This window comes from Mastomys coucha, unplaced genomic scaffold (genome assembly GCF_008632895.1).
Source record: "Mastomys coucha isolate ucsf_1 unplaced genomic scaffold, UCSF_Mcou_1 pScaffold20, whole genome shotgun sequence".
Lineage (NCBI taxonomy): Eukaryota > Metazoa > Chordata > Mammalia > Rodentia > Muridae > Mastomys > Mastomys coucha.
The window spans coordinates 139,264,664-139,279,190 of NW_022196903.1; the positions used below are offsets into that span (position 1 = coordinate 139,264,664).

The following is a 14,527-nucleotide window of genomic DNA, read 5'->3' on the forward strand; positions in this document are numbered from 1 at the left end:
ATCTTAAATTTTAGACCACGAAGAATGACATCAATTGAGGAACAACTGCTAAGATATGACAAAACAGTCTGACTTTGAGGCAGACATCTGTAATCCTGGGAAGGGAGGAGGCCAACCTGAGCTACTATACAGTGAGTTCAATACTAGCCTAGGCTACCTGGAAAAAGTCAGTATTAAAAAACGGTGCACATAAGCTGTGCATTAATTACATCACTTTCCCAAGGAACACTGAGAACACACCTACTCATCACTAACAAAATTTTGTGTTTCTATTTTGAGAAAATGTTTCCATACAGTACAAACGGTTGTGGTTTTATTTGAGGAATAATATTACTTTTTGAATCCTCATACTTCTGCTATGTCTTGATTCCTTTGTATCTTTTTTGTTAACTTGTATGACTTTTTAAAAAGTGTTTGTTTGCCCGCCTTTATGTTTTAATGAACATAAACTTTATCTGTAGAACCATTAAGAGGAACTGGGGTCAGGGTGGGAGATCACTCAAGAAAAAAAAAACTCAATGACCAGAATAGGTCTGTGGTTTTCTAGTGCAACTCAATTATATTTAGTATGCTCATTTTTTAGAATAAGCAACTTGGGAAGACAGGCAACCATGAACAGAAAACTTAAAAGGTAATGAAACTTTCACTAAAAGGACTCCTATTACTATTAACAGTAATTACAGCAACCGACGAGCACTGAGCCCTTACTTATAAGCCAAACAGTGTGATAAGCATGTTACAGGTACGGTCTCATCCAATGTGCCTTCAGGCTGTGTATTTGTCTGTCATTATGAATGGGGTGCTGAGACCCAGCCAGCCCATGTGGTATTTGGAGACTCACTTCTACAGTGCTTTACTGTTTTCTTTTCTTTTTTCTTTTTTTGGTTTTTTCAAGACAGGGTTTCTCTGTGTAGCCCTGGCTGTCCTGGAATTCACTCTGTAGACCAGGCTGGCCTTGAACTCAGAAATCCACCTGCCTCTGCCTCCCAAGTGCTGGGATTAAAGGCATGCACCACCACCACCCGGCTACTGTTTTCTTTTCTTTTTTTTTTAAGTGCAGGATCTGAATGTATTTCTTAAAAATGGCATCTGACTTTTACAGTCATTACAAAAGAGAAATGAAAAATCTGGCAGCTCAGTAGTTGAGGTACATCGGAGGCCATCTAAAACACACTGGGTCTAAAACAGCAACCGTCTCCTCTGGACTGGTGAAGCACCCCCCCGGGGCTCCGAGCATGTTCATGCCCATGCGGCCCGGCCCGAGTCCCAGGGGGCTGCAGGTGCACCAGCCAGGAGGGCAGAGGCTCAAATCTCGGATGCTGACTCTACTGTTTTCTTAATATGTATTACAAGTACTTTTTACTGTTTAGTAACACCTATGGGGAAAAATTATGAGATTTACTTTCTCTGTTAATGGTCTAGCATTTTATACTATTACCTTTCTAAAGATTTAAATCCATTAAAGAATGATGTGTTCCATACCACTGTTTATAAAGATGGTACACTCAGTTCTCAAAGATAGCTAGACATATGCACAGTGGCTGGGTATGACTAATAACAGAACAGAACTGAAGTGCCAAGGCTGAGGCTTGGGTGACACATGTCTGGAATCCCAGAACTCACTTGGTAGGTTGAGGCATGAGGATCAGGAGTTTGAGGTCAGAGTCTAGTGAATTCAGTATAAGGCCAGCCTAGGGTACATGACACTCTTTTAAAAACTCCAATCAACTGCAAAAGAGGGGAAGAATGTGAAGCACATAAATAGATTTATAAATTCATTCCTACCTACTATACTACATACTCCAGGAATAGTTACTGCAATCCTAAAGGTTCCATTTTGTGCTAGGTATTATAGCTCCTTAATCTAAAACAGAAATGTTCTAAAGTCCAAATTTTTGGATTAGGGATGTTCAACCAGTAAAATTTGCACAAACATTCCAAAATCCTAGGAACTGAAATTTGAAAAATGTTTGGTTCCAAACATTTCATGTAAAATATTCAACTTGTAATATAGTTTCAAAAAGATACCAAAACCTTGTCTTTCTTTTTCCTATGTTTGTTTTTTATTTTTCCCTGAAACAGGTAGTATTGGACATTGCTGTGTATTAATTAACAGGCTGTCTAGAACTCAGAGAGATGAGCTACCTCTGCTTTCAAGTGTCGTGATTAAAGGCATGCACTACCACGCCCGCATGCTGGGTTTGTTTTTCTGAGACACAGTATCACTATGTAGCCCAGACTGTTCTCAACTTCAAAATCCTCCTGCCTCACTCCTCCAAGTGATAGAACTACAGGTGTGTACCACCACAACCAGCTCAATCTGCATATGCAGGAAGCCGACCCAGAGGAAAAGAAATGTGTGTAAGCAATTAAGTAAATAGAAATGAATGTTAACACTAAGAAGGACAGAGTGGAATGGTACCATAGTAAGAGGTCAACTTTGCCTATGTGACTTAAAGACAGGGGAAAGGAGGTCACTCAAGACAGGATCAGAGAAGACAAACAAACATGAAATACCACACTGAGTACCGTAGATTCAAAGAGTTCAGTTCGTCTTAGCTTAGTGAAGATAAAGGTAAATAGCAAAGAGTAACAATCAAGCAAAAACCAGCTTCCGAGAGTCTTAAACACTGCACTTAAAACTGCACTCATACTGTCCAGTCACCTCTGAAATGTTTTTAGGTAGGAAGGGGCACTTAGACTCTCCAACCTAACAGCAAGCATTGTAACAAACTGGAAAGGGAGAACTATTTTTTTTGCCCTTCCAGATGCTGCTTCAGCTCAGCACACATACTCAGAGGTATCAGCAATAATTGTAGGAGAAGACTTTGAATTTTTAATTCCAATAGCCTCCAAATCATTGCTGCAATCCTTGACTATCCAGGGTGGTGGCCACTTCTTGATGTTACATTGTACTACTTTTAGTGTTGTCTTTTTAGTCTTCTCATACCTAATTAGTTCTCCATATGACGTTCTCAGTGTGGAAGTCTGTAGTGCACTGCTGACTTCAGTAACTGTCAAAATCAAAAGGGACAGAAGGAGGAACTGAGGGAATAAAGAAGTCCTTACAAGAGACGAGAGAATGTTACTAAGGTGGCAAAAGCAGTAGGGATGGAGAACACTTAGCTGGTCTAACTGGCACAGCTGCCCTCACAGGCAACTAGCAGGAATGTAGAAAAGGTACAGCTGCTGTGAACAGTGACTTGGCTGGTCCTCAAAAAGTTAAACCTGGCCAATCTCAAAGGAACTAAGAGATAGTCACACAAAAAAAATCTGAACATAAATGCACAACAAAACTATTATTCAAAAGAGTTCTAAAGAAGAACCCAAATGTCATTAATTGATGAATGGATGAACAAAATATGCAATGTCTACAAGACAGAACTACCTTCCTATAAAAAGGAATGAAATGCTAATATTGTAACAAGGACAAACCCTGGGAATATGTATGTAAAAATCAGACACAAGGCCAAGCAGCAGTGGCGCACACCTTTAGTCCCAGCACTTGGAAGGCAGAATTCGAGGCCAGCCTGGTCTACAAAGCAAGTTCTAAGACAGTCAGAGCTTACAAAGAGAACCCTGTCATAAGACTAAATAAATAAATATCAGATACAAAAGCTACACTGGATGATACATGATTCCCTTAAATGACATATTAAGACTATGCACATGCAAGCAGACAGTAGTTAGTGGTTGCCAGGGGGCTAGAAGGAGAAGGGTTTGGGGACTGACCACTAATATGTATGGGGCTCCTTTCTGGTGTGATGAAAGCATTCTGGAACCAGATAGCAGTGATGGTTGTAACCCTAAGGAAGAACTAGTCATCACTGGCTGCGTACTTTAAAATGTCATTTTGTTCCATGTCATTTTCAGCTCAATGTTTTAAAGACAAACAAAACAAAGTGTAGAGAAGATGAGTGTAATTTTATTCCCAACCTAAAGACACCTGACATGCAGGTCTCGGTACTCAAAACAGAAACTTAAGCAAACGACAGGCCTGGAGTCTTTAGCTATTGACAGCTATAGAATTTCCTTCCTTGTGGTATGGACTTGCCAAACTACTTCATCTCCCATGTACTCGAAGCCATTGTTCTTTCAGTGATAAAAACGGATATAATCATACACAGGACAAAAATCCAGGTGAGGATTAAAAACAACAAAAAATCCTTTTATAAAATGAAAAGTGTTATACAAATCCATTGTAATTCTTTAATATAGTACACCAAGCATTCCACTACTGACCACTATAGTGACCACTATACTGACCACTAGAGTGACCACCATAAGTACTATAGTGACCACCATAAGTACTATAGTGACCACCATAAGTACTATAGTGACCACTATAAGTACTATAGTGACCACTATAAGTACAGATGTCTTTGCAGTTCTAGTCCACGTCAAAACACAACAGGTCGGCTGGTGAGATGGCTCATCGGGGAAGAGTGCTCTTCGGAAGGTCATGAGTTCAAATTCCAGCAACCGCATGGTAGCTCACAACCACCCGTAATGAGATCTGACGCCCTCTTCTGGTGCATCTGACAGCTACAGTGTACTTACATATAAAAAAATAAATAAATCTTTAAAAAATAAAAAGATTAAAAAAAATAAAATAAAAACATTTAAAAAAAAACATAACATGTCTGGACGAGACCCAGAAAAACAATAAAGCTGCCAGTTCACAATTTCTATTCTGATTGGTGAACAAGGATATTAAAGACCTTGTTCTCAGGATAAAATATAAGATTATAAAATTCTTTTGAAGTAGGAATAAAGAAAACAAAAGCTTACTTTCCAAATTCTAAGTTCTTGGAATTAGGATAACTAACACTTTACATTAGAGAAAATAAAATATGTACTACTCCCTAAAAGACAAAACCAGCATTAGTTCAAAAAATTGAATAAACTCAAATATTATCAGAATTTTGAAAACAAGGACACTAAAAGGCACATATCAAGCACAAGCAAACAGATTCAGGTTGTACTGCAGCTTTTAGTCCCTTCCTCCAACAAGCTCAGCCCAATGCTCACAAAGGAAATGCATCCTGTGCTCCCTACACTGCCTTCTCTCCTCTTACATATTAGCTACATAGAAGACTCCCAGGTAAAGTTAGTAGATTTATAAATTGATACAATCACAGGTAGCATCTAAAGGTTAAAAATACAAAAAACAACCTTGAGTTTTCATTGTTATTTATTACAAAAGCAGGTAAGTTACCAGTAGAGGGCGCTCAAAAAAGGGAGATGAGCTAGCCACAGCTTCAGAGGAACGTTTTCTTCAAACAAAACTGCTCTTAAAAATAAGACTTTCAAGTCAAAAAGTTTTAATACCATTTAAGAGTAAGATAACACAATGCACAGTAACATAACAAACCTATGTCATACTTGAAAATCAAAATAAAAGTTATCACTGGGCCATAAATGTGATCATCTGAGCAATGGTTAAAACTAGTACAAAAGGCTTTAACTCAGAACTGCTGACATTCTGGGCTAGTTCTTTCTTTGCTATTTCTAGTTGAGCTGTGTGAGGGCTTCATATGAGATTGTAATAAACATGTCCCACTAACAAATTAATTGAAAAACTAGTGCACTTCATAAAAAATAAGAAATTTCACAACAGAAGTCAAGGTGATTCGAATATATTCTATCTCCAATATTAACTAACATGTCCTATGGTAGTTTTCTATTATGTGTCTGCCATCAAGCAGTCATTAGTAAGTTCAAGCCCCAGTATACTGATGCACAGAAGATTACTAAATATTTTCCTGGTTTCAAAGACGCTACTTTTTCACTTACCATAGTAGAAATATCACTTGTTTCACAAAGTTTAAATTCAGTCTCTAACTGACTAAATATCTTTAGGTAAGTTAGAACATCTCACAAGTTTATAGATAAAAATCAAAGAAGCAGGCTGGAGAGATGGCTCAGTGGTTAAGAGCACTGACTGCTCTTCCGAAGGACCTGAGTTCAAATCCCAGCAACCACATGGTGGCTTACAACCATCCATAATGAGATCTGACTCCTTCTCCTGGAGTGTCTTAAGAGAGCTATGGTGTACTTGCATATAATAAATAAATAAATCTTTAAAAAAAATCAAAGAAGCAATGACTGCTCTCTTTTACCTCCTAGGATAATATTTTACAAATTTGAAATCACTAAAAAAAAAAATTAATGGTATTATCACTTACATTTTTAAAAAGCTTCCTGCCATTTTTTTAATGTAAAGAAACTAATGGAATCCCAAAGAATAAACACTTCAGCAGTGGGCTCTATCCACAGCCCCTCCTCGATGCTGGCTGTCCTCACACCTGCTCTGTAAGCCAGGCAGGTCTTAAACTGGAAATCCTCTGCCTCCGAGGAGCATCTGCCCCAGACCCAGCTTCCTCACTCTCATTTTCTCTCCAATATTTTTCATCAACTGAAACTTTTTGTACTTGTAGGAAGTTAGCATTTTTAGTCAATCAAATCTCTTTCGCTCTTTTGCCCTTCTTACAGGTAAACCATACCAAGAAAGGGCCATGTCAGTTTCCTCAGACTCACCACAGATTGTGAGATAAAGTATAGACTTTTCTCCAGCTGCTAAACTACCTGGGGGAATGTCAAGGTCAAAGTTCACAGGGTGTCAGTGCTCCCCAGAGTCAAGTCATCAGGGGAGTCATGGCAGAAATCATAATCAGGGTTAGAAATTTAAATGTATGCACTTTTTCTACCTTCTTCATACGTAATGTATGAAGGTGCATGTTAGGTGTGTATGACACTTTAGCAAATGTGAGCTCTACTTTACCATGGTCCCACGGCTCTGACTTCATGCTTTCTGACCTCACAGGAGAAAGCACAAAGGAACCCCTTTGATTTTCAAGGAAAATGGAGGTTACTTCTGCTGAAAGCATTTTCCAGATTCCAGGAAAACTTCCACATTTCATATGCATTCTATTAAAACTTCCTTTTACAAGGATTTAAATGGCAGAACATGCTAAGTAACCTTGCACTTAGAATACCAGTCAGAATAGGTGAACTTTTTGATCTTTCTTGAAGAAAAAAAGCAGAATGCAGTACAGCACTGAACTGACCTGTCAAAAAGAAATGTATGAAGAACAGTACCCAGGAGCTCTACTTCACTGATTAACGTTTTAAACTTAGAAAGCAAATAAAAGTCATTTTTATATTCATCTTTTTGAAGGGTGGTATACTACTACTAAAATTATTTGACACTTCCTAGCAATTATTTAATCAGCCTTCAATGTTGTAAGTTATATAATCATCTTCCCAAGCTCCCCATTGCTCTCAAAACCCAACACAGCACACTGTTTCTTCAAGACAGAGCAGAGACCCATACCAGGGCCCTGTGACAGACTGAGATTTCATAGCTATGGATTCTGAAGCACTACAAAATTCTGCAGAAGTTATTTTTTTTTTTAAATTGGTACATGAAGTAAGGCTGTAGCTTGGTGAGCAGAGGGCTGCCTAGCAAGCCAGAGGCTTGGGTTCCACTCCCCAGCACTGCCTAGAATGAGCATGAAGCATCCAGGCCTGTAATGGAGCTGTCACCCAAAGGGGTGGAAGCAAGCTGCATGATCAAGACTGCATGCTAGGTCCCAGCTACCTGAAGACCCACCTTGGGGTACATTAGAACCTATCGAAGGGCTGAAAGTGGGACATTAGAACAAAGAAAAAAAGCCAAAGATTGGGATATCGTCACACTGCAGTAAAGATGCCTAAGAAATAATCAACAATAAAGTTATTTCAGAGAGAAAGTAACATTTATTTCACACTTTACTGATATTAAATTTAATATATTTAGACTACACATAAGCATGTGAACAATGCATTACCAAGCGCAGTTGAAGCAGCCCTCCTGCTGGTCTGGAGGTTAGACAAACTCTTCTTTGCTCTGGAAAGCGTGACCCTACTGACAGCAATGGGATATACTACCTGATTTTTCAAGATCTCTTCCAGGTATTAATTCTACTTTTTAGCACTTGGCCTTGCACTGGTTAAGATTCTAAGAAATGAAAATTGTCTGTAAATAATCCTGAAGATCTTATTCATCAAACTGTAGTAAGCTTAAAAACTTCAACCATTGGGGCTAGAGATATGGCTCAGTGGTTAAGAGCACTGATTGCCCTTCCAAAGGTCCTGAGTTCAAGTCCTAGCAACCACATGGTGACTCACAACCATCTTAATGGAATCTAATGCCCTCCTCTGGTGTGTCTGAAGAAAGTGACAGTGTACTCACATACATAAGATAAATAAATCTTAAAAAAAAAAATCTTGCTTTAAAAAAAAAAAAACCAACCATCAAGTGATTCTATTTTCCTAGCATAATCAAATTTTCTTATCACATCAACATTCCAAGAAATCCATAACAATAAAATGTTTTCAAAAGAATAACTTTCACTGTACATGGTGGTGCACATATTTAATCTCCACATTTGGGCAGCAGAGGCAGATGGATGGATCTCTGTGAATTAAGAGCTAGTCTAGTCTACATAGTGAGTTCTAGGGCAGTCAGGGGTACATAGTAAGAGCCTGTCTAAAAAATACCAAACAACAACACAATAACAACAAACCCAAAACCCACAACAACAAACCTTCTAGGAAAGATCAAATGCAAAGCTACATTCTTAACTCTCTTTATGAAAATGCAAACGCCAAGCACAGCTGGCATCCTGGACCTTGTTCACTGTGACTTGCTCTTAGGAGAAGTGGAGTTCCTTGCACCTAGGGTTCCCTGGCACTCAGTTTAAAGTCTTAGGACTAAAGGACATCATACATAACTGAAATAACTCTTAATATAATTTTCTAATAAATAAAAAATGAACAGATATCTTTTTCAACAAAGGATGACTGCCATCCTTTACAAATTGTATGTAGAATATAAAGCAACGTTTACCTCTATCGTAGGGTCATATTCATCCACAAAGTGATTCTGAATTAGCTGTATCGTCAAGGCACTCTTGCCTACGCCACCAGCTCCAACTACCACAAGTTTATACTCAGTCATTTTCAGCAGGCCTTATAATAAAAATAATAAAATATAACTAAATTAGAACATGTCTCACACAAGATTATCAAATACTTTATCAACATTTTAACACTCACCTTTGAATGTAAAACTCTAAGGTATTCTGAATTCAGTGACTGCAGATGTACACAGTAACCTGTCAGTCACTTACAACTTCCCTCGTCAACACTTAGTAAAATACATGGAAGCCAGTGCTTTCATCTTCTAGCATTTAGCCTGTTTGATCTGAACAGCCAGGTTACTGTTTTGTAGCAGCTAGTGGCTCTCAAAGGAAATGTATCATGACTTCACTCAGTGCAAGTGTCCCGCACAGTACTCTATACCCTGTGGACACACCCGCATGAGCCTGTTGACAGCTATCCCAACGCCTACCCTTGCTGACTGGATATTAAAAGTTACAAGTTAGGTAGCCTAAGAACATCTCTGTTGGAGCCAACAACTGCCGAAAATTGCTTTAAAGCCGTCAGAGCAGTTCTGCAGTGATAGGCAACAAAATAGAAAGAAGCTGGTGTCAACTGAACTGTTGTGGAGAAAGAACCATTTAGGCAATGAAACAAAGATAATATTTGATGACATTTTAATCTATAATCTATCTGTGGAGAATGGGATTAACTATTTGGCATAGAATCAAATCAATTATAACATACAGTCCTTTGAGTACTAAAAACAGTACCTCTGTACAAGGAAATAAAATTGAATGAAATTCAGGGATAAAGACTACTTTTGGCAAGGAAAAAAATAATGTGAAGGATGTAAAATGTTTCTCAGTGACCCGTGACTTTTGCCTTGCTTACAATACACTGCACTCTCAACAGGTGCACTCAGTGCTGGCAACTGACACAGCTAACAGCCCCAAGTTGAACACTGTTATTTTCTAGTCTGCTATTCCAAACAGTCTTGAAATAAAATTAATATATTCACTTTATCTCCTTTCCCTTGTGTAACATATATTACTACAAATAGACATATGGATACAAAAGAACAGCTCTAAAGTCACAATTTGTTATGGAATAAGTACCCAGGTCAATATAAGTATATACAGTGTAAACAAACACAAAATACAGTCTACTATTGATGACCAAGAATCAAGAGGGAAAAATGCAGTTCGTTTTTCCAACACAACATCTTCCTCACCCTGTGCCTGAAGACCTCAGTAACAGTACCACAAGGTCAGAAAACCATTGTTCGCAGACCTTCATCCAACTCCTGCCCTACTCTGCCCCACCTATCCTTTCTTGCTGCTTGTCTGGAGCCATCCAGTGAGACATTACTAACCTAACTTACCTGTTTGCCTTCAAGTTTGGTAACAAATGTAGACCATGGCAAATGGGATAGATGAAAAGAATCACATGGAGATGTGACCTTTGCCCTCCCTCCTGCAAACAGTGTGGTTTGCTTACCAGAGCAATTTTGGGTCCCTAAAACTTTGTGTGGTAGGGAACAGGATTAGGAGGTTAGAACTATTTTTACAGCAATTGTTTTTTAGCCTTCTTACTATTACAAGGACAGTTGGTTCTCTAGGCCCTGTAATCACAACAAAGAGAATGCAGATGCAGATATGAGATATAGATATGAAAGAATACAGTTACCTCCTATGAAGCACAATTAAACAGATTGCTAATGTGTGAAAGAAAGCCACTCTAATTCTTAGTTCTAGAAAAGTTTTTTTTTTTCATTAAAAATGCATTCATGTTACCAACAGGCATTTTATTTCTAGTTCTAAACAAACTGAAAAAAAAAATTGTTACTTCTAATATAGCAAATACTGGCATGTCCTCCCAAAGGATTTTTTGAGATCCTCAATAATTTGTATATAGGTGTAAAGGGGTCTTACAGACTAAAATGTAGGCTAATTTAGGATATACTGTGGACAAATATTAAATCATTTACACAGTAGCTTTTGCTGAAAATAAAAATTCTTGAGTCAGGTTTTAAAAACCTGGTAATATTTAAGTCCACTAGAAAAAAAGAAGTCTTACTCAAGAAAAACCTTAAGCCTGAAAGGGTCCCTCCCACCCAGTTGTAGTAAAAGGGCTACATTCCAACAAAAGTGTAACATTAAGTTACTATCCGCCATCTCTTAAAACCAAGGATGCTTGTGTGAATAGCTACAGTTTCAAATTAAATATATGGATACACCTAGCATATCTGATGTCTATTGTCTATCACATGAGGGGTCAGCAATCTGTCCCTTGGTCGGAAGAGTGACACTGGTCATTTGGTGGCAATTCCGAAGTGATTACTACGAGCAGACTTTTCCAACATTTCTTCTCAGATGATTTTTTTCCACCACAAACATAGCAAGCCATTCTAATTTTAAGTCCTTGCCTTGACGATAACCAAGCTTTCACAAGGCTGGCTCAGGACCTGGGCTGCTACACGGGCCTGGGAGGATTTCAGTGGTCGGCCCGGATGCTACAATGAACTCTGGAGTCCGGAGGGGCAAGGGACAAACCGCAGGGCTGAGGGGAGAGGGCAGCAGGCGATTCAAACTTGACGCTGTGAGGCCGAGCTGCCTGCGCTCCACTCGGGGAGAGTCCCCTGCCTCGGCTCTCGCCGTTCGTTCCCCCGTGTTTTCACGACACAAAGCCCCTCAGACTTGCCGCATTAACTTTTCTGCTTCCGTGCGGGTCGCTCGCGGGCTTTCCGCGCAGGGCGTGGGCCACCTGTTCTGCCAGCACCATCCCTACCTCCACCTCCTCCTTTGTGGCCGCGGCAATGTCACAGCCCTTCCAGGCGTGGGGGAGGGGAGCGGTCGCGAACTCCGCGGCGGACGCCTCTTCCCCCCCGCCCCCCGAGAACCGCGACGCCCTCCGGCCACCGGGTCCGAGCAGCCCCCGCCGCGACCTCCCCGGGGACCCGCAGCCCGGCCCGGGGAAGCGGCGTCTCCGCACGGCCCGCGCGCCCGACAAGTTGAGCCGGGCGCGGGGCGCGGGGCGCCGGGCGCGGATGCCGGGTGCAGCCGAGGCCGGGCGAGCGCCGAGGGCGGGCCGCGGCCGGGAGGAGGGCGGAAAGCTGCCCCGGCCGGGAAACGGCGGCCGCCCGACCTCGGCGCCCCGCGCCCGCCGCCCGGAGCCGGCTTCATTCAGCGCCGCGGCCCCGCCCGGCCGCGCCGAGCCGAGCTCCGCACCGGGCAGCGGCCCAGGAGCGCCGCCCGCGCCCTACCTCTCTCTCCGCGCCGCGGAGCCGCCGCGCCTCAGGCTCCCGCCGCCGCCTTCAGGCCCGCGCCGCGCTCGCTCCGGGTCCGAAATGGCGCGGGAGCGGGACTCCGGGCCGAGCCGCCGCCGCCGCCGCCTTCCCCTGCCGTCTCAGCCGCCGCCACAGCGCTGCCGCCTCAGCCGCCGCGGCCGCCGCCTGCCGAATCGAACCCGGAGTGCACGATGGGCCCGGCGGGCGGGCGGGCGGGCGCCGAGCAAGCCGATCGATGCGCTCGGCGCTCCGCTCCGCGCAGCCTCGGCCGCGCGCACGGGAGGAGGGGAGGGAGGAGGGAGGAGGGAGGAGGGAGCGGCCGCCGTGCGGCGAGCGGAGGAGAGCGAGGGCGGGAAGCGAGCGGCGGCCAGGACGGGCCAGGGCGGGGGCGCGCGAGGGTGGTGCTGGGAGGGCGTCGGCGCACGCGGACCCCGACCCGGGGCCTGCGCTTCCGAGAGCCCCGCCTCGCCGCTCGCACGCGGCCGCCCGCCCTGCTCCTGCTGCTGCTGCTGCTGCTGCTGCTGCTGCTGCTGCTGCCCCTCCGGGCTGGCGGACCGGCGGGCGGGCGCGGGCGGCGCCGCCGGGGGCGGACCCCAGGCGCTGCCCTCGCGGTCCCTTGGCAGGACTGTACGAAGCCTGCAGCCTCCCAAGCCCGATCTCCTCTTTTTGTTTTTGAGAAAGGGTCTCTCTGTGTAGACCAGGCTGGCCTTCTGCCCGGACACCACCCGGAGAGCTGGTTTGTAGGAAGTGCCCTTGCTCCACAGGACGGATCAGAGGAGACCTCTCAGGACGCCAGGTAGAAGACCTTCATTCATCGGTTACCACCGCAGAGTTAAACAGGGAGGCGAGGAAACGTGCATTCCTATAGACTGCACGGATATCCTTCTAAAAATCCATCAACTGAGCCTGGAGAGCCAGAGCCCCCGCCCGAAAGACTGCCCACCCACCCACCCACCCACCGCCGTCTGTCCTCACAGCCACATCATCAGCCACCCAGGAGACTGTTACACTAGCTCTCTGAAGTGATGTCACTCTTCTTACACCCTTACCTCTCCCTCCCAGCCCCAGGTGGGAGGCCCAGGAAACAGGAGGAAGACAGGGAAAGAAAGAACGTGCCTACTCTGTGTCAAGTAACTGCTAAATGTTTTGCACATACCGTATTTAGTTATCACAACACCCCCGCGAGTTAAAAATCATCTCGACTATTTTACAGATGAAGGAAGAAATTTACGGAGACGAAGAAATGGCGTCCACAGTCACACTCTTAAGCTGAAGGAAGGATCCTAACTCAGTATTCCCAGGCTGCCTTGAGCTCCCCCGAGGCTCACATTCCAAGTAACATAAAAGCAAAATTCTAAAATTCTGTGCTACCTTGCCTTCTGCCCTTTCTCAAGTTCCGCCTTCGTTTTTCACCTTGACTCCTGGCTGCTCCGAGAATGGGGAGGCTGGCTTCTTCCTCTGAGACTGTCTGTTCTCAAAAACTGTCTCCGAACTACCAATGCCCAGAGCCTCCTATAAACTGTCTCCGAACTACCAATGCCCAGAGCCTCCTATGTCATAGGCTTTAAGCCTTGTTTAAATGTCTCATTTCTTAAGTGAAAGCTTCCATAAAGAGCATCTTTGGGGCAGCCGCAGTCTCCCCTCAGCCCCTGAACATTACTCTTAGTACTCCAGGACACCCACCGCCAATGCATGCCTTAGTATGTCATTTCAATTTTCTTTGGTTTTTGTTTGTTTTGAGAGAGTCTCTATGCAAGGCCAGGCTGGCCTCAAACTCCTAGAGCTCCTCCTGCTTCTGCCTCCTGACAGCTGGGGTGACAGGCTTATGGTACTATGCCTGGCTCTCTTGATTTTCTTAACTCTTGTATTTTCCCCAACAAAGAACACACTCTGTGCGAGTGAGGACTCTGACTTGAGGACTGCTAAAGTTCTAGTGCCTGGAACCGTCGTCTCTTACTAGTAGACATTCAGGGAAGACCTGAAACGCTGAATGAACAATCCAGGCACCCTCCTTATGAACCCTGAGACTAAATCCTTACTTAGAGTTCTTTAAGCCCATCAGTGTCTGCCTTTATCATCTTATGCAACCGGCTTTTACACTCCAAGGTCACCTTCTGATGAACCACACGCTAGGGTGACTAGAAAACTATCTGCTTCATAATGAGCTCTTTGAATTTGTTAAATTAAATTGTGCTTATTTGAACGTTGCTTTGTACCAAATCACAGATCACAGATTATTCTGTGCTGCTTTAAGTCCACGCACGATGAGCATCCCTCTCTCTCTCTCTCTCTCTCTCTCTCTCTCTCTCTCTC

General features: G+C 43.4%; 1 protein-coding gene and 1 long non-coding RNA gene across 5 annotated transcripts in view; one reads left to right on the plus strand and one right to left on the minus strand.

Moving 5' to 3' along the window:
- The window catches only part of Kras (KRAS proto-oncogene, GTPase), a 31,733-nt gene extending 19,280 nt beyond the window's left edge, over nucleotides 1–12,453 (minus strand). The window contains exons 1-2 of one of the 3 annotated variants that reach the window (XM_031383872.1): nucleotides 12,191–12,448; nucleotides 8,894–9,015 (exon numbers count right to left, since the gene is read on the minus strand). In XM_031383872.1, coding sequence (XP_031239732.1) covers nucleotides 8,894–9,004 — 111 coding nt within the window. In that variant the 5' untranslated portion in view covers nucleotides 9,005–9,015; nucleotides 12,191–12,448. Of the gene's footprint in view, nucleotides 1–8,893; nucleotides 9,016–11,628; nucleotides 11,895–12,190 lie in introns of those variants that run through there. The other 2 variants (XM_031383870.1, XM_031383871.1) reach the window with 2 other exon arrangements.
- Nucleotides 12,454–12,577: 124 nt separating this feature from the next.
- LOC116099792 overlaps nucleotides 12,578–14,527 on the plus strand; it is a 12,051-nt gene continuing 10,101 nt past the window's right edge. The window contains exons 1-2 of one of the 2 annotated variants that reach the window (XR_004122388.1): nucleotides 12,578–13,010; nucleotides 13,428–13,549. This is a non-coding gene — a long non-coding RNA (uncharacterized LOC116099792). Of the gene's footprint in view, nucleotides 13,011–13,427; nucleotides 13,849–14,527 lie in introns of those variants that run through there. The other variant, XR_004122387.1, reaches the window with a different exon arrangement.